Source organism: Vanellus vanellus, assembly GCF_965231255.1.
Source record: "Vanellus vanellus genome assembly, chromosome: 3".
Taxonomy (NCBI): Eukaryota; Metazoa; Chordata; class Aves; order Charadriiformes; family Charadriidae; genus Vanellus; species Vanellus vanellus.
In genome coordinates this window covers 29,085,596-29,106,237 of record NC_138907.1, presented here as the reverse complement: position 1 = coordinate 29,106,237, position 20,642 = coordinate 29,085,596, and the positions used below count along the sequence as shown (strand labels likewise).

The following is a 20,642-nucleotide window of genomic DNA, read 5'->3' as shown; positions in this document are numbered from 1 at the left end:
TGGAGATACTCAGAAAGAGGTTAGATTTACCCAGAATGCAAAGCCCAGTCAGCATTTAGGAAAAAAATAAAACATTCCAGAAAAAAGACAGTACAATACTGTATTGCCAAACTGTCCTGTGAAATGGGCATGGACTGTAACTCACTTAGAAAACAGTTGACAGTTTTCTTGAGAAAGGTTCAGGGTATAATATAAGCACAGCAGTAGAATCAATAATTACCACCGCTTGTATTAATCACAGTTACATCACATGATTTATGGATGACTGAAGCACTCAGACATTTTTCAAAAAAGAGTTTTGAAGAATAGACCATAATTTATAGTGAAAGGTACTATTTAAATTCAGTCAGAAAACCACTTTTATTGACAACGTGTAGCCCACCTCATTCCTCCTTTCCCACTGCAAAACAATTCTTTTAATTCAAAATCCAGTGTTCAGAATCTTTCCTTCCGGCTGTGATGCTAAGCTGTTGAACTGAATGCCCCTTCTTCTCCCCAGTCTCTCATTACCGGAAAGTTTCTTAGCCATACGATTCATGGCCACAGGCAGAATGAGCCTCTGCCTCTTGTTGGCCTTTTCCTCGTCTACATGTTCCGTACATGTGTTCAGTAATAGCTCCCTCAGTAGTTATAGGGAAGATAACACTCCAAAGATCAATGTTTTAAACAGGATCTTTCAATTTCAGCATTACCACTGCCATATTACCAATGGCTTGTGTGATAATCCATCAGAGTCTTATGGTCTTTGATGAGTCTTTTTTGGGAGCGAAGGAGAGACCATTTCCCCACTCAAATCACTTCATGTTTTCTAATGCGCAGTTAGCCTTGCCCGATGTGCTCTGTAACGAGGGTTACTATTGCATTTTATATGGTCAGTCAGTAACACCAACGAAAATGACAGGAAGAGAACACGGGGAAAATGGAGTGCAAGGAGGATAAGTAGCCTGACACTGTGGCCATCTGGACACGAGTTATAGCTTATCCGCGGTGATGTCCCTGGCACAAGGTGAGCTTTTCACTCGCGTAAGAGCTCTCAGCTTGAGAGTGCATCTCAGCTTCTGGTGCATCTTCAGTTCTCTCTAATGTTTCGTTCCCTTGGCAGCATATTTATTTTTTCTTGTGTTCATACAGGTACTTCTTGAATTCTCAGGGGCACGTATTCGTATTTCAAAACTGTATTGGGAATAATCCCGATTCAAAAAATTGATTAAGTTTTTCTAATATTGGAAAAGATTTAGTTTGGGGTTTTAGTATACTTCGGTGGTTTCTTCTTTCCCCTATTTATTTTCCATTTTTCTAAAAGTGTAGTGAATTACTATACATAAAATTATTTTCATCATCATTCTAACTTTTTATCAGGTTTCAGACAATTTCAGCCGCACTAGCCATTGTATGAATTAATCTGTCTGGTTTCTAGGTATGGCAAACAGAACATGGAAAGCATGTAGAAGCTTGGCAGAGAGCGGCAGAAAATTAAAAGTTGACTTTTTTGAAGCGTTACTGCTCAGTATTATATAAAACGAGGAAAAGCGTGCCCATTATTCCAGGTCAAAGAGAGACCTGCTTACAGATCATAGCACAGTTCTGCCACGAAACTTGAGGCTAGGTCTGAGCACCTCAGAGCCGCCGCAAAGCTACTCTGGAAACAGAGCTGCAGAAAGGTCACAGAAGACAGAATTATGGGCTCAGTGGTTCTGTCCTTATACACGCTTCAAATGTAATCCTTTTACATACACAGTAGGAAGAGGAGCAGCTGTTGCTGGGCTTCGAGGGTATGCACAGAAATAAAGCAGAACAGCTTCCAAATGGGCAATTATTCCCATATGAGAAGTCTCCATTAAAAAATGAAGAAACACACCCAAAAAACACCCCTGTGCATGCATATTCGGAGGTTATTTGGAAAAGTGACATTTAATTTGACTAAACGTAATAGTGAAGATCCTGCTACATCTGAAATGAAGCTTTATGTATAGCATAATTAACGGATGTCTGAACAATAACATTCTAGACCTACAGAGAGTAATTCCCAGGAGTGAAGACAGTGCAATGGAATTTCACTGGGTTCACAGAATAGCTCTGTAAGCAGTTACAGACCGCTTAGATAGATTGTCAAATGTATGTAAGATAACGGAAATAATACATATTTAGTAACGTTTTCAAAAGCAACAAAGGTTGGCAGTCTTATTTTTAGAAAAAAAAACTGTAAATATTTGCAATTACAGATTGAATGTATTTGTATATGTTTACTTTATATACAGAATATGAAGTACCGAATGTTTTGGAGTAGTTGCCTTAATGTTATTTTCCTATTCCTTCAGCTTTTTTACCAGGTTCAAGGAGATATGTGTTTGAAGATAATTGAAAATGGGAAACAAAAAGACATCGTCATCCGAGAAGGGGAGGTAAAGCAGAGTTGCTTTTCTGTTATTGTTGCACGTAGGTATGTTAAATGAATATTTTATGAAGTATTTAAAAAATCAGTTTATCCCTACTGTGCAAGAGATGGCATCAGGAAAAAAATAATCTTGAATGCAGTATAGGAACTTCCAGCAAATTAACAGCAAACTACGATACACTGTGTTCAATATTTCACGATTTCAGTAACAGATAAAAATATCTCTGGGCATTTGGGATACCTGTTCAGACAGTCCGGAATATACTTAGAGGAGTTTGCGTTCCCCTGCATGGCATGGAATCTGCCATGTGCATTCAAGTGGATCAGTATTTTATTTACACACCATCAGGTACATACTGGCCACCCACCCAAACACACCGTTAAGCAAACTGCGTAGAAGTTAAAGTTAAGAGATTCAGCTATTTTCAGCCTGCTTCGTTAGTCCTCACAGCTAGCCTTTGCAACCATCAGGAGAACAGTTCTAAAAAAGGAATTGATGGATACAGTGTATCCAGCTACACTCAGTTGTTTTTCCTTACAGTAGTGGACTTGCAAAAACATAGATTGCAGTGCTCTTAATGAGAACGTGACTGTATGTTTTACTTGGTGTTACTACAAGTTGTTAGATGTGCTACAACTGCCGCTCGTTATTGTCACAAGCTTGAACTGCACTCAGTCTTTGACAAGATTATTAGATCCAGTGGGGCCAGCCTTTAAGATGGAAGACGTGTATTAGACCCAATTCCTTGACGTCATTAAAAGTATTGCAACATTTTCAATGAAGAAACAGATCTACATTTTCAAACCTATAGATGGTGAGATTCTGGTAATACGCTTCACACTGGAGAAGCACATCCAGCCGAGATCTTGGCATGTGCCAGAAGTATTGATGAAAAGGAGCACACAATATCCTTAGTGGAGAACCTGACACTAGTCCTGGTGAGGCACTATCATTAGCTCTGCTTTGCAGACAGGGAAGTTGTAATGACTTGTCCAAACTTGGCTGAGAAATCTGCAGCGCTGAAGAACAGTACAGGCTTACCACCTTCCTACATAGTCAGATAACTGCTAGGAAAATGTTAATTCTCAAACTTCAGTAATAGACTTCTCCCAACCAAACATTGCCTATTCGCTTTGTTACTTGCATGAGTAAGTAACTCTTTGCATTTGTTAATTATTTCTCGAAAGAATAAAACTCCTCATCATGCAATCACAGGTGCTCACTGTGTTGGAGGGATACATGTAGTTGATTAGTTTCGACATTTTCTTGAGCTGACAACAATCTTGCTTTTTGTTTCCGTTTCTGCTACTCAGAAATTGCAGTAAATTTATAATTTAATAATAAATATAATTTACTCCAGATGAGTAACTGGTTCGATTTCCATTTCAGTTGTATCTAGCTATGATGATCAAACTGGGAGGAGAGCACCTGACTGTCATAAAGACAGTGCTGATTGCAGAGTCAATGGTCATCATTCACCGAGAAAGCAAGAAACAGCATTTAGTGGAGTGTTGGTAGCAAAGTGGGTGCACCTGCAAAGGAGCAACACAGGATTAACAAAGATTAGGGGGAAAGTGGGGCAAGGACCAGAGGGTTTTGGAGGTTGGGGGGCAGGGGAAGGGCAACACAAAGAATAAAGACTGCCTGACACTGATGCTTTCCCGTTTCTTTGAACAGATGTTCCTTCTACCTGCTAGGATACCTCATTCTCCCCAGAGATACGCAAACACTGTGGGTCTTGTGATCGAGAGGGAAAGATTAAAGACAGAAATTGATGGGCTCAGGTGAAGTATAAACTGTTGGCTCATCTGTTAGGATTCGCAATATAAACTAATTTCGCATGTCCCTACAATACTGTATTTTACTTTCCTGATAATTTATCAGATTCACCCTGGCAATTCTGTACTAATTTTATCCACACATCTATTTATATATACACACATAAACACAGATCTCATTTAGCATTTGATCTATTTAAACAAGGAAGATGTTGAAATGCCTTAAATGTATGTTGTGGATATAGCTATCTACTTGTGTATTGTCTACTACTATCACCTTACATTTTAAAAATCTCAAAGCTCTAAAAACACAAATCAAAAAAGATTATTTTTATCAATTCTGGCAAGCATAACGTTAATTCCTTTGTAAGCACTGAAAGGAAAAAGATGAAGAATAGCTTTCTTGGCAAGTGTGTGGGAAGCTGGAAACGAAAGTCAATTGTCTTAACGCTAACCCCTCTACATTTTACACACCTCTGCCTAGCTTTTATTGACTTATGAGAACATCTTCGAAGAAATGAGAGGTTTACTTTGTATTCTAGCGGAAGCAGGACTAAGCCTTGTCCTGTGGTCATACAGGATTCATAAGTCTAAGAGGGCAAGTCACAGCAGTAACAGCCAAGTTAGAAAAGCTGGTTTGATGTTACCCAGATATGACTGACCGAAGAGAGTTTACAGCTATTCATGTAATTTATAAAGATTTAGAACTGCAGTAATATCTGTAATGTGCTGGGTTCGTCCTTTTGCCTACACTTTAGATTGTTGCACAGGTGGTGTCACAGCAGGAGGATTGTGACTACGCAGAGCTAGAAAGATGTACTTCTTCATTCAAACAAAAAAGGCTAAAGAAATAAGAAACTAAGAAAGGGACCATTCAAAAAAACACCCAATTGGATTCCAAGCTAAAGACAAATCCAGTTCTTTTTTAAACATTTTTCAACTCTGCACTTTTCCCTTTTTATTCCTTTCACAGCAGTTCTGTGGATCGTGAGCATTTACATAATTAAGAAGATATTTTGAGCTAGAAACGATTGGCCAGTGATTCAGATAACAATGTTTATTTGTAATAAATGAACATAAATAGCTTCAGGTAACTTTAAGTAAAATAACCCATCTTATACATGAAGTCTGTAAATGGCATGTTAGAGAGATGCTGAATGCCTTTTTAGGGATCCCAGGTAGATCTAGGGATTTGCACTCCAATATAGTCATGCTCTTGTGAAGAAATGAAACTAAAAGCTACCATATGGTTTGCAGGTGGAAAAAAATAATTGAATTAACAAAGCACACTCTTAATTGAAAATATCTAATCAGGTGCCTGAAAATAAATCACTTAAAGGTTTTTAGTGCCCTTGTTTTCACAATGACATGATGAGCAAAGACACATGAAGTTTTGGAAGTGAACAATCATGTCATACTTTGAACCTACATTGTCTCTCTGCGTGCCCCTGGGAGAGATGGGGATTTACAACCAGAACCTCTAATCTTCTCAAACTTTTTTCATTCCCAGCCACCTGCAGCAAAGACTGTACCAGAGGAAGTCATAATAAACTTTGAAGTATGCTGACTCAAGGTCTAATATTATATTACTGTTCCATTATTTATCATGCCTACAAGCCTCAGTCATAAATCAGAGCCCCCAGCATGCTGATTATTTTACAAGTGAAGAATAAGTAGCCTGCCCCAGTGTTTCAACCTAAGTAATGATTACATGTTTTGTACCATAACAAAAATGCACTAGCTAATCTTAATCCTATGGCAAACAAGTACAGAAACAACTAAGTTTGATGTTAGTTGTGTGGTCAGATTCTTCAGGTAAGGTGCAAAGACCTTCCCAGGTGCAAAGCCTTTTCCCAACTGAGACATTTGTAACATCTCTCTTCTCTGTAGATTCTCTGTGTTCAAAACTTGTGCTTGTAGCACAGCTTTTTCCATATTGGAGGCATTAATAACCTTACTCTCTTCCATGTACCCCGTTTTCACAAAACTTGAGGAACCGGGGAGCTCTTAGAATGTTTCTGGAAAATACTTGTATAGATACATAAGACAAACACGAATATACAAATACACATACATGCATAATGTAATCATATAAGCCTTGTTTCCCTCTTCAAACACACATTCCAGTGACTTTAACCCAAAGGACACATAGGACCTATTTACAATCAGTCACAATATGAGTGATTGTACTGGCCATACCATGCATTTTTCTTTAAATCTGTAGGTAAATTCCATGTTTACCATTCCACAGATTACAGCAAACTTAACCTGTTGATCTCAGCACAATTTATTTACGACATAAAATAATGCAAAGGAAGCACTAAGTTCCTCTTCAGAGAGGTGAGCTATACAACGCTTTCCAAATTTACACAGCTGAAAACCAATTTTTTTTGCAAACAAATCCACAGACCACCTTGTATTCTTCTAAATCCATGCATGGGCAACATGCAAGCCAACTGTCTTAAATATGAGCATTTATCTTGTAGCTGCATGGAAGCAGTTACTGGAAATGGTATTTGGGGCCAGTTATTTCTGCAGTAACTACATCCAAAGTGAGAGATATCAGTTCCAAGGGACTACAGCACCAATCAATTTCTAGAATTAAATCTGGAAAGTTTGTTAAAGGAATTTAGTGGCTTATTATGGTTGATCAACAAAACTACAAGGCTTTTGATAGAAGTTTGAGCACCCCACCCACCAGTCAGCTAATCAGGGAAACAGAAAGCTTCCCTAAATAACCATTTTTGAGAATTAAGTACAGCAGGCTTGAGAATAGCACACTCTTACACACATCTCATAGCTATTTTCTTGAAAAGATTGAAACTGTCTGATGAGTTAGTTAATAAATGGATTGACTAGTGTTTTTACTTTGTCAGATACTATGTTGGAGAATCAACTGATGTCCTCTTTGAAAAATGGTTTCACTGTGAAGATCTTGGCACTCAACTTATACCAATAATTCAGGAGTAAGTTTTTTTTTTTTTTTCCTGTGTAAATTTCAAAAGAACAGTTAAAATATCTAGTAGATCTTCAACTGTCTGTGACTTACATAGTTAATTTTCTGTTTAGGTTGCATTTTACATAGACTTGTTCAAAGTTAATTGCTGGCCTACAAATTTTTAATCATGTCTTGAATACGCCAAACTCATTAAATCGGATTTTTTAAAAAATTAAAAAAAAAAAATAATCAAGTGTTCCTCACATCTATCTGGAACATTATTTTTGAACAAGTAAAAGCACATTGCTGCTAAGTGCAGAATTGAATGAAAAATTAACACTGAACTGATGCTAGGTTAACAGGCAAAACACTAAATTGCCTTAGGGCTTCTTTCACTCTTGCTTTAATCTAAGTACTTTTAATCAATATTATTCATGAATAATCAAGGCTGTGGCAAATTTGGTAGAGAGCTTCTTTTGCGGAACCGCGTGAATGTCATCAATTAACTAACCAATTTGTTAAATGGTTGCTAAAGGTGAACAAGGAAATTGTTTAGTGACATGAATTTTGGAGGACTTTCAGACAAACCCTGTCAATAAAATAGGAATAGCCCTGTTGAATTCATGTGATAGTAGCTGAGGATCTGGCACATCCGTTCTCAGCACAAAGCTTAGCGGCCGGTATTACTGACTAGTCTTCGTTAACCTACAGAACATGAACATGACTTTTTACTGGTGTTTAAATGTTTATTATTCCAGGTTTTTCAATTCAAGGCAATATCAAACTGGAAAACCAAATCCAGGTAATGAAAATTAATTTCTGAATTAAAACAGTTATTGTATCTGAACAGCAATGATTCTGTCCACATAAAATGGCTATGTTTCTGTTTTTCTTTCTGATTATGTAAATTAAAGTTACTTTGGCAAGTAATTCCTTTCATTACCCCAACCACAGGAACTACCTGGAGAGCCTCCATGACATTGCCAGGTTCTTAATTGACACATGGAAAAATACAATCTAGCATAAGCACAGCAGGAGCTGCCTGTGGGATCTCCAGGGCAGGGTGAGATTCCCACCTGGAGACTTCCTGCACCAGTTAGCCAAATGATGTTGCCACCAGTTCAGTCAATCCCATTGCTCAACTAGGTTTATTGTTTCAAATCAGTCTATTGTCTCATCTATGCAGATGACTGACCAGAGGACATCCTGCACCAACCAGGAAATTTATGGCTTAGGTACACTGCGTGTGCACACATGCACAGCCATAATACCCAGCTACGCTTCTCTTACAACTATGTGACAAACTTCAATGTCATCCTTCAGTCACACCCATAACTTAAATTCCGTAGTTCTTGCCACAAGTTAAAGATAAATTTTAGTTCCCCTCTCTAAGAAGTTTTTGGAACCTGTTGTCCTTTATCTCCCTGTTCATTCCCGAATGTCTTAAGAAAGACAATTTTTATGAATTACCCTAATAGAGGCAAAAGTTCTAGTGAAACATTATTTCTACATCTATCCCCTTTCTCAGCTTGATAGTCACCATAAAACTGTTACTGCCTGCCGTCTCAATCAATAATTGAACAAATCCTAAAATCAGGGAAAGACGTTTTTTGCACGAACATCACCTTTCTTAAAAGTAGTTGACTAAATCATTGTCACCAAAGTGAAAATTTCACAGGAGAGTCCTACGTATGGGATAGCAACCTTTCAAGCCCTTGTAAGCCAGTCAGAAACCCTGCCTGAAAGACTTTGCAGCTGAACCAGGTTTTGGCATTGGCTCTTTGACTGACTAGGAAATGTACTTCTCAGAAAAAGGCTCTGTGTTTCATACAAACAAAATGTTGTCATCTCCAAGATCTTACTTTTCTTTATATGCACCATCAAAATGTGTTTATTTTAATTTAAGCTTATTTTAATTGGAGCACGTCACCTGTGTGACATGTTTGGGTGTTGATGGTTTGTTTGGGGTTTTTTTGGGGGGAAGGGAGGTACAGCAGGTACTGTCTCTTACTGTGTGTTCATACAGTATCTAGCAGAGGAAATATAATTTCAGATGAGGCCTCTAGATGCTGCTGTAATAAAAAAAATATAATCTTACACATACTATCCTTACTGAATACAGTGATTTCCAATAAGCATCCCTCACCAGCCTAAGCTAAGAGCTTATATGTCAGTAACAAAATAATTATATCAGTGCATTATAAAAGAACATTAAAGATTTATATTTTTAATATTTTTGCAGAAGATTAGAGCTAAAGAACAAACCTGACAGTCAATCAGAAGCTATGATGCATCTTGAAACTTTTTTTAAACACAGTACTCAGAAATTGTTATTGATAAGTCCAGTACAGAAGCTCTTTCCTTGTAATTTATTCAAAAGCTGTAAAAAGGCCAAAAAGCATCAGAGACTTCCATTAAAGCTGAAAAAAGTTTTTTTCAAGACAAAAAAATAATAAAGCAAATAAGTGTATTTTGTTTGCTCAGAGCTCAATACATTTTTTTTCCCCCTGAATGAATTCTCCTCTTGGATTAGCTGCTAAGTCAAGACAACAAATATTTGAAATGCCCTTGGCTTAACTCTTGCTATAAGCAAAAAACAGTCGACAAAAGTTACATGGCAAGCTTTCAGCCTGGGGTTCAGCTCCATTTTTCCAATTTTCAGTTCTCGTGGACAACAAGAAGCTCAAAGTCTCAGTGATGCCTCATACATGAGGAAAATACCCCAGATTTTTAGTTACAGAAGTTTTAGCTAGCAGCTCCTGTAACTGTCAGTGAGGCTTATGTTTAAAAAAAAAAAAAAAACACACCAACAAAACAACCAAAAAACCTACAAACAAACAAAATAAAAACACACCAAAGTTTGACTTAGATATTAGTAAGCTGGTAATATATTCCTTCTGGAGGCATACCCAACTGATAGAGGAAATAATGCTTTGGATTCTCTCAACAACTTTTTTTTTTTTTTCTTAAGTACAATTCAACAACCAACAATGACACTTGTAACATATCAAGCTACCACCGGGTTTTCATGATGTTTCAGTCAAGGCACATTTTAACAAGATTTGAGCTGACCTATGCCGGGGGCTGGGTTTCAGCCTCTTTCAGTTTCTCTTCTGAAAATGCAGAATCCCCTCAGTTTAAAAATGCCATCTGAAGCACTCTCAGGTTCAACTCCACCTAAGCCTGAACTAGTGCCTCCCCTTTTTAGAGACAAATGGAATAAAATTGAAGACAAACATCTTGAAAGAAACCTTTGATTGCAGCTCTCTCATAGAGGAAAGCTATAAATGGAATCAATCAAGCTAGAATTGCTTTAAAAAAAAAAAAAAAAAACACACACCACACACACACAAAAAAACCCATAAGTCCAGACTTTTTCTTAACTTATTTATGGTTTCTGGCTCAGCCAACACTAGGGCAAGTCCCTCTGAAAGCAGGGTACTCAGAATATATAAAGAGGCAGTAGTAGCTATTAAAAAGATGTATTTTTAGAAGAGGGACTCAAATATCATTAGGTGAAGTACAATCAGAAACATCTATTGTATGCAATCCTCACTTGAGGCATCATCCCTGGAACTGTTTTGTACTGAATTACTAGCTTCTTTTGTTACCATGTGTAGAAATAAAGCCTGAGAAAAGTCTCCCCTCCTTTTATCAACAAAGGTGAACACGTTTAGGATATAGTCTAAACATGGAATGCTGAAGATAAATTAATTTGGTTTACTTTACACAATTTTTGACAAAAGAAATCACAGTTATCGAAACAACTCTTACTACTTTAAGTTGAATCAGACTGGCAGCAAGGTTTCTATTTCATCCCGATTTTATAGTCAAGACAACAAGAGACAGTTCGGACAGACAAACAGCAGCTCTAATAAACCACAATGACTGAATATTGTCCACAAAAGTATCCAAAAGTTCATCCTGCCACACTCACTGAAATAAACCAGGCTTCTTTTATGTGAAATTTGATGCAAAAAAAAGTGAAAGAAAAGACTTTTTCTACATTAGGCTTGTTTAAAAAATTACCTTTAAGAACATTAATGGTGTAGATAGAACGTCAGGTTTTTGTTTATCCAAATCAATCTACTTCTAATTATCAATAAAATTTCAATTCCCATAAAAGCTTTACTGTCAGTGGACATACAGATATATAATACAAATACCAGTCCTGTAGTGACTTCACTAGCAAAACTTTCATCGATTCTAGGGGTATCTAGGGTAATTTACAGTCTGGGCTTTAAATCTGGTTCGTACAGTTAGAATACAGCACAGTTCTATGCTTGTGATTTGGAGCAGACAAAACCTAAGGTTCTGAATGAATATGAGAAAATCGGGTGCTTTCTTCAGTCAGTTGGAGTAGGAATACCATCCAGCCTTGCGCATGGTCTATAAACCAATGTTTTCTGGTTTCAGTAGTGCTATTAAACAAGTTATAAGGGTGAGATCAGTGCTATAAAAATCAGCTTCTGTACTGTCACCCCACGGAGCTAATCCAGTGCAACCTCTGTAGATAGTATTTGCTGTTCAGTCTTGTTTCACTGGTGTATAAAAACAAGCAGATCAAAAGAGAAGTGTTAATAACTGACAATAAGAAAAAGCTAAAGAATAAAGATAACTGGCTACTGGGCAATATTAATTCAATTAAAACTACCTCCAAAAAATTAAAAAAAGGGAGAGGGAGAAATTCTGTCTTCATTTATACTAGAGCAAATATAGAGCCATTCTTTTGAACTTAAAATAACTGTATAAATATTTGTGCCTTTCTGTTGTAGGTACATTGAAATAATTCTAAAGATACTATCACTGTGGGTTTTTTTTTTTAAGTAAGAATGATGATTTTGGAATTAAGTTTTATTTGCGATGTTTAGAAAACTGAATATTTGATTCTCTTTTCTCTCATCTTTTAAGGAGTTCCAACATATCTAGATAGATTGCTCCTTCTATAATATGTTACTTCTTTCTACTTGGAGTACTTCTATTAAAAGAAACAGCATACGAGCATTTAGTTATTAAGGAGTGTTCGTCTAGGGAATTTATTTTGTGAACAGCCACCAGGAGGTATCCGGGACATAACAGTATGCAAACCAACACAGAGTCTCAATCATTTTAAACTGTCTAGACCCACCATAACTGTAAAATTCTCTGAGACACTGTCTCTGTAACTTTTATCAACAACTTGAATCTACTCCTTTTTCATATCATCCTCATTGTCTCTATTCTGGCAAAGACGCCCTCATAAATACACTGTTCATCTTTATAGCATCCTACCTAAATGCTTTAAGTAACTTCCAAGTCATGTTCATTTCTCTTTTGAAGCCCACCTGAATTGCAAAGAGTTCACAGGTGGAAGAAGGGAATAGAATCATCTAATATACATCTCCAATGCTGTGTAACCAATGCAACCTCTCACTTGCTTCATCCATTTCCCCTCCCTTCATATTTCACAACTTTCCACACCACACCGGTCCCCAATGAGTACGTAGCTGGTATGGGAGATGAAGAGCTCAGGCAAACCAACCTAAGTCAGCAACATTTAATACACGAATAAAGTAGAAGTACAGTGTCTGCAGTAGGGCTGCTATAATTCGCCATATGAAAACTTCTACTAAACTATTTAATCCCAAACTACAACATATCACCCAAAAGCCAGGACTGCAGGCTGCATGTTTTCTGGAGCCAGGAATGCCCCAAGAAGTTCAGTAGGCTCCCAGACCCCACAACTGCTAATGACAACATTCACCAAACAAAATCCAAAAGAGTCTCCAGGAATAAGTGTGCTTCTCCCACAATATTCTCAGCTGAGCCTCCTCAAAGACAGGCAGAACGTAAATTGTAATCACCAAGAGGTCTCCTAATGCTTCAATATAGTAAAGAAGCCACTACTGACCTTTAGTACATAGTGTGTATAATAAACCTATCAGGGAAATTGGAAGAAATGTCCTATAAAGTTGTTTTCCTTCCTATTCAGACTTTAATGGAAGAAAATATAATATTTTTAAGAGCTCTAGAGCTCAGAGCAGTTTCACAGCAGGTACATCTTCTCTAATAAGGTAAGTTCATTCTTCCTTATGCTCTTAAATGCTCCCTAGACAGCAACATCTGAAATGGAAAACTCACTAATGGAGTCAGTCTGACATTTTCACTAGTGTTTCTAAGGCTATTTAGTCGTAATTGCTCACACATGCTGTACAAATCCTTATCTCACAAATGTAGTGAGGTGTCACAACACTTGTTATAATGAAATATCCTATTCTCTTCTACAGAAGCAGAAATAATGCAACAAAGATGATTAATGAAATGTCCCATCGTATAAAAGGCAGATTCGGAAACAAAAAATAAGATTCCTGATTTTAGGATTGGACCAGTGGTCAGTATTTCCCAGTACAATTTATCATTCTTAACTGCAATTGTTAGGTCATTCTTAATGACCTAGCTATATCCTGAAAAAAAAAACACTTTAAACAGAATTATGGCCTAAACCTTGCAATTTTGTTGTTCTAATTTATTCCCTTCCTTCTGGCTGGTGATATCTCCTTTTGAAGAGGCTGTATTTCCTTATTACAAAAATATTTTTCAAAGCTTTCAAACTTCTTTATTTCAGTTAGGAAAAAAAAATAAATTGTTGTTTAGTTTCCAGCATAGGTTTAATGACATAAAGAAAAATGTGCCTAAAAATAATTACAAGCACAAGTCATAAATTTGCAGTCATGCCAATTCTCAGGGCATGCTACAAAAAACAAATACAGTTACACAGGGAAAAGTATGATTGCACCGAGTGCTGCATTTTCAGCTAAATGGTTCTGCATCTGTACTCAACAACAGTGAAATGAACAAACTACCTCCAAAGTAATCAGTTGTTGTCAGTGCTTTCACTCTGGATTTTTATCCAGATTAAGCTAACTACTTGTTTTTTCATACCCAGATGCCTGAAAATACGTCCCTCAATCCACAGGTTTTATTTGCAGAGGTGTTAAACTCCTACTAGTCTCATTGACACTTCTGTTAACATTGAGAATAAAGCAGAGTTTTCACAGGAATTAGGTAAGCGCATATGGGAAAAACATCTTAGAGTACACATTATTGCTAGCATTGACAAATAAACATGAAATGCTGCAAAACTGTCTCATCAGAACTATTTATTATGATATAGTATTCTTTAAGAGATGGAAAGGGTAATTAGTAGACAGAAATAAATGAACACATAGTTCTAAAAAAAAAAAAAAAACAACCTTATGAGCTCCTTATGCCTAGTCTAGACCATTTTATGCTCAGTTAAAGGATTATAAAACAAAGAGGATCTAACTGCTCCACCTTTGGATAAGGATGTCTTCGGCTTTTAGAGGGAGACACCCTTTGTAAGGGACTTTCTCACATCCTTCTGTGGAGATGGGGCCACAGCACGCAGAGACGGACTGATTCTGAGGCAGAACAGTGACTCAAGATGGAGGGGCTTTCATAATTAGTAGGAACATATAAAGTGATTTAAAGATTCAAAGATTGTTCCATCTAGAGTGTGCTGCCTAGAAGTGAAAGATGGTATGTCACTGAAAAAATACAGTTTTTCATAAAGCAAACATGTAATCAGTTTCACAGTTGACGCAGTTTCAATATATTGTATTTTGTGTGCTTTATTGCTCTTTTCCTTTGCAACAAATCTCAAAGAAACAAAGTTTGCAAGAGAGCTACGGGAAGAGCTTGGGGGTAGTAGGGCTCAAGAAACACTGGGAGAACGAGATGGTCTGATTTCTTGATGAGATAGCTTAGGCATATCACTGTGGTAGGGAAGGGGGAGCTTCCATGTAACGTGCGAGTTTGGGGTAAGCAAGTACACACCCATATACCTGGTAGGCCAGTGGCAGTCCTCTTTTACCTGTCCTCTTTATTGCTACCAGAAGCACGGTGCTCCCAGCAAGTTCAAACTCTTCCTTAGATGGTCTCTGTTGAGGCTGTAACTACTAGTATGTTCACTGGCTGTTCTCTTGCAAGCTGTTCTCTCCATTTTTTGCACAGCTTCGTATTCTCAGTCGCGGTACGGTCTCTATTATTTAGCTTCAATCAACTTCCTCTAAAACCTGTAATTTCCTTTTTAAAATATTTACAAGCTCATTCGGTAAACATGACGTATTTTTCAGCTTAACGTAATATCATCACATTCTAATTTAAAGCCGAAAAGAGCTATAAAACCCATAAAGAACACATTACTTTGATATGAATATTTAATAGTAATGATCTACAAAAATGGACTTTACTGTTGAACTATTTAAATGGCTCTCCTGAACATGTAAGAAAATATTAGATTTGAAGTTCCACTTAGTAATACATCACTTGGAGATAAATACACAAGACTTTTAGCTGACTAGCTTAGAATTGCCATCTTCTTGCATTTTGCTGGCATGTTTGTACACTTTAATCATTAAACGTTGTCTCCTTGTCTCACAGTATTACTAGAGCATAATAAGAACACCAGAAGCACACCGACTCACAGTTCCTGAGATATTGTTGAAAGCTAATGTACAGGCTAAGCAGAAATATATGCAACAACGTCCAAATATAAACCGTTAGCCTGATAAGGAACGATCAGTTCCTTTGGAAGCACCAGGCTTCAACTCTGATACACCTGGCATCACAAAATATCGGATCCCACTCGTTGTAGCTCCTTAGCTCAAGTTCACAAGTGCTAGGGCACCTGCAGCTTTCAGCATCACGCAAGGGATAACTATCAGGGTTAAGTGAGGACTCCGTCAAGTGGGTTATTAATAATGTCAGACACGTGTCATGTGCTTCATCATCACAGTGCTCTCTTACTTGTTCTGCAGTAACAGGTAATCAAATCATAGAATAGTTTGTGTTGGAAGGGACCTTTAAAGGGACCTTTAAAAGTCCAAGCCCCCCTGCAATGAGCAGGGATATCAGTCATCGCACTGGATCACACTAAAGGTTCTTTTTGTCCAGACTCAGTTTTCACAGGTTGTTACGCTATCACTGGGCAAGTGTCATTAACATCAGAATTCGTAATGAGCTAAAACCCCATCACAGATGAGGGCCCGCTGACAGGACAAGCGTCAGAAGACAGCTCTTGTCCTGAAGAACTTAACGTCTAAATAAAAGTCCATCTTTACTTGGAGGTAAATGAAACTGTTAGAAAGTGCCTGTACATCACATGCAAGAGAGGACAGTGCTCCATAGTAAGCGTAGGACATATGATGCCTTACGCTGGCCCCAAGTATGCATAGGTCACTGTTTACTGTTGTCCGATGCACATTGTCCCTGTTGATCAGGACAGCTGGAGTCAGAAATCACTAGAAAGAGGAAAACTAGCAAAATTATGTTTACAGGGACTAAGTCACAGAAGTTAAGCTACAAACGTAGAAGTTTATAGTTATTTTTCATGGTTAGATTTGCGTTGCTTCTTGGTCAAAACACAAAGAACTACCCCAAATTTTCCACAGCTCACAGGGAGCATTCATAGTTCTGCTTGCCTAAAACATCACAGTGCCCACCCCAGAGACTCAGCTTTTTGCTATATATCGGGTGCTATATATCATTTTGGGGGTGAGGGGGTGTGTGTTTGTTTTGTTGTGGTTTGGTGTTTATTTTGTGTTGTGTTTTTTTTTTTTTTTTTAAACTACCTCAATGAGGACATGCATTTTAGTAGAAATTACTACAAATGGGTAACTTTCTTGTATTCCAAAAGGCTTTTCAAAATTTGAGTGACCTGTTTTATTCTGATCAGAGAAAAATCTCAATCATCTTCATATTACTATTAATGAAACAAAATATTTAAAAATCTATTGGAATACTAATTGCAGAGTACCTTCTGATAAAATGTCTTAATTTTTTCTTTTTCTCTGCTGTGTGTGAATATAAATGATAATATTTTAGAACTTTATTTTGTATCTCAGCCTAGCCAAAAAACAACTTTCCAATACAGGCATAGTTGAGCATATCCATAATTGAAAGACAAAGTGTACAAGTGATCCTAATTACTTCCAAAGTAAGTTTGATAAACCTGTGAAAATTAAGGAAAAAAGAAGAAAAAATCAGACATATTGCAAAGTGAAAATAAATCATCAATGACCTTAACACTGCTTTTTAGTGTTATCAAACAATAAAATATGGACTGTTCAGAATAGATCTTGTTAATGTTTCCAGGTCCAGATTAGAATAAATCTCATGTAAAGATTTTCTTTTTCCTTCTGGTGCTTCTTAATTTCTCCAGAGGATTTTGCTTTTCAATAAAAGCGTGTTAAGTATTTGAGTTAATTAATGTAAATGTAGGATGCTTTTTAAAAAAAAAAAAAAAAAAAAAGCTTGAAGGCAAAAAGCTTTCAAACAAAAAATTCCTTCTTTTGCTGCAGACTTCTTCAGATTGCTTTCAGTATTTCCTGAAAGAGGCATCGCCGAGACAAATAATTTGCAGAAACATGTTGACTTCTTCCATTAATTTAATATAACGGACAAGAGATTTGAATGGCAAACCTGTTTCTACGATAAAAGGGTTAGCATCCCGGCCAGATTGTCTGGAGATGGATGGATACTCGGTGCTTATTATGACCCTTTAAGCAGCAGTAGCTTATTCAGTGCACTGCTATCCTTTAGATGCACCGACCTTCTCAAATATTGTTCAAAGACTGCATACAAAATGGACTTCCGTGAAAAAATGAAATGATACATTCAAAACACCACAGAGCAGTGAAACACAGCTTTAGAAAAGAAACAGAAGAACACTGTGTAATGAATACACTAATACTTTAAAAAGACCTACTCTCTTACTAGTACCGAGACGAAGATTTGGCTGCAATTGCCTCAATGCATTTGGGAGACAGCCTTCTAGTGAGTTTTTCTGACATCTAGTTGGCGTTATTACTAGAATTACTTTATGGGTGTTTCCCCATGGCATCTCAGAAAACACTACTTAGGATCACCAAGGCAATTGCGCTGTCTCTGCACTTCACTGTGAGCTGGTAAATAACTAAAGCTAATTTCACATACCAGCGACACGCAGCACAGGTCTTGAATTTCACCAGCTACACTAAAACTGCATTTGATCCTCCAGCTATTGTAAATCAAATCAGTTATGAAAAAGAATTACTGGAAATTAAATCCAGCTACAACTCCAGGAACACCACAAAAAAAAAAAAAAAAAAAAAAAAAAAAAAAAAGGCATTTGTCAAATTTGAGGTTATGGTAACCTGGTTGCTTCACTGTGGTCAGTGTATTTAAAAAACAAATAAGGGAGAAGAAACAAAAGCGCCAGTACTAACTACGAGAAAGTGAAAACTGGTTCTATGGGCCTAATTGCACTTATATGGGGATATGTAAGGCGTGACTCAGCAAAGGCTCAGAGATGGTATATCAGATTTTACCAGTGCAAGAGCTGGTCTGAAAGAGAATGAAAAATATGCCAGCAAGAAGAATGTAGTCTATTACATACTGTTTGAATGCATTTTTAACAAGCGTGGATGCCCAACAGTTCACAGAATCCCAGAATGGTCAGGGTTGGAAGGGACCTCTGGAGATCATCTAGCCCAACCCCCCCACCCGAGCAGGGTCACCTACAGCAGGTTCCCCAGGACGGTATCCAGGTGGGTTTTGAATGTCTCCAGAGTGGGAGACTCCACCACCTCTCCGGGCAGCCTGTGCCAGTGCTCTGCCACCCTCACAGTAAAGAAGTTTCTCCTCATGTTCAGATGGAACTTCCTATATTCAAGTTTGTGCCCGTTACCTCTTGTCCTATCACTGGGCACCACTGAAAAAAGACTGTTCCCATCCCCCTGGCACCCTCCCTTTAAGCATTTATAAGCATTAAGACCCTCCCTCAGTCTTCTTTTCTCTAGACTAAAAAGACCCAAGTCCCTCAGCCTTTCCTCATAAGAGAGATGTTCTAATCCCCTACGCATCTTTGTAGCCCTTTGCTGGACCCTCTCCAGCAGTTCCCTGTCCTTCTTGAACTGGGGAGCCCAGAACTGGACACAATACTCCAGATGTGGCCTCACCAGGGCAGAGCAGAGGGGAAAGATGACCGCCCTCGATCTGGGCCACACTCTTCTTGATGCACCCCAGGATGCCATTCACCTTCTTGGCCACCAGGGCACATTGCTGGCTCCTGGTCATCCTGTTGTCCACCAGGACTCCCAGGTCCCTTTCCACAGAGCTGCTCTCCAGGAGGTCAGCCCCCAACCTGTACTGATGCATGGGGTTACTCCTCCCCAGGTAACTGACAACAGCTTCGACGAAGCAACTCCATAAAGATTCACAAATAATACATGCATCTTACAACCTCAAGTAAGAGATCCTGATAATGACCATAGAGCTGTTTACTGTTACAACTGACTTTTAACTTGATAATATCTGTAAATTGAACCCTTCAATCTGTAAACAGTGAAATGTTTGCAACGATCAAGTGTCACTGATAGCCCTCTGCCTTCCCTACAGATGAACTCCTGAAAGAAACACCTTTCCCGCTAAATTCCACTTCTGTTATGGCGCCGTTTTCCTTCCAAGGCTGGTTAAGTGATCATCGTGGTGAAATAAAACAGAAGAAATCCTTGAGTATGTTTGGAGATAACTTTGAAACAGAGGTAGGAGGGGCCTAATTTCTCTTTCAGAGAGGGATATTTTTAAAAGGTACAGGTAGTAGATGCCTGCTGTTGAGGCTGAGTGAACCCAGGCCTGGGAACAATGCGTAGTCAGCTGAGAAAATTACGCACCCCTACAGAACAACTCAGTCTTAGCCTGCCCTTCGGAAGCACCCGTCTTCATCCACTGAATTTGACAGGGGCTTCCTGGCTCAGATACTTCTGTTTGCCAAATCAACCTGAACCTTATTTCCATTCACTCCCTTTAGGATTAAAACAGCTCATTCTCTCCACTCTCCAACCCCCTGTATTTCCCAAATCAGAAACACCAGCATGATGCAAGTACTACTCACAAGTGGTTTGGCTTCCCTATATGTTTGAACAGCATTCTTGGTGCCAAGTCTAATCTGGGTGTGTAAATACACTTTTTTCCCTCCCCCTCAATCTACATAAAGTGGGAACAAGGGAAAGTGGACAGTACCAGAGAGCCTGGACTGTGCTAAAGCATTGCACTTCTCATTTTAGTCAAACAGTCTAGTTCGGGTGTAAACGAAGCTGTCACCATTTGATATCTATGCTGTTTGCATGATAGTTTACAAAACATATTCTTTCCCTGGGTTACTTGGATTCACACTCTGAAGAATCCAATACATTTGACAGCAAAGTGACAGGGTGTGGGACTGTCAGAAAGAACACAGAAAGGGCAGATAATGAGAAAAATAAGGTCCGTTCTGTAGCTTTTTTAATGTTAATGGAAGAATCTTTTCTACTTCAACAGGCTCTTGACAGGGCCCAGAGTTCATGAGGAGGAAGTGCCTGTTCCAAGAACAGAAGCAGGAAGGATATAGATGCAAAGCTGAGAGTGGGAGGAGGCAGAAGGAATAGATAAGTGAGGATGCAGAGGAGCATAAGGAGTGGCAGGTGTGATCAGTTCCCGTTTTATCAGTAG

At 38.2% G+C, this 20,642-nt stretch overlaps 1 protein-coding gene across 1 annotated transcript in view; it reads left to right on the top strand.

Moving 5' to 3' along the window:
• HAAO (3-hydroxyanthranilate 3,4-dioxygenase) overlaps positions 1-20,642 on the top strand; it is a gene marked incomplete at both ends in the record, with an annotated part of 34,816 nt that overhangs the window by 11,193 nt on the left and 2,981 nt on the right. Inside the window, 5 exons of the mRNA XM_082480571.1 lie at positions 2,319-2,402; positions 4,074-4,180; positions 7,051-7,140; positions 7,871-7,914; positions 19,551-19,696. Coding sequence (XP_082336697.1) covers positions 2,319-2,402; positions 4,074-4,180; positions 7,051-7,140; positions 7,871-7,914; positions 19,551-19,696 — 471 coding nt within the window. The remainder of the gene's footprint in view (positions 1-2,318; positions 2,403-4,073; positions 4,181-7,050; positions 7,141-7,870; positions 7,915-19,550; positions 19,697-20,642) is intronic.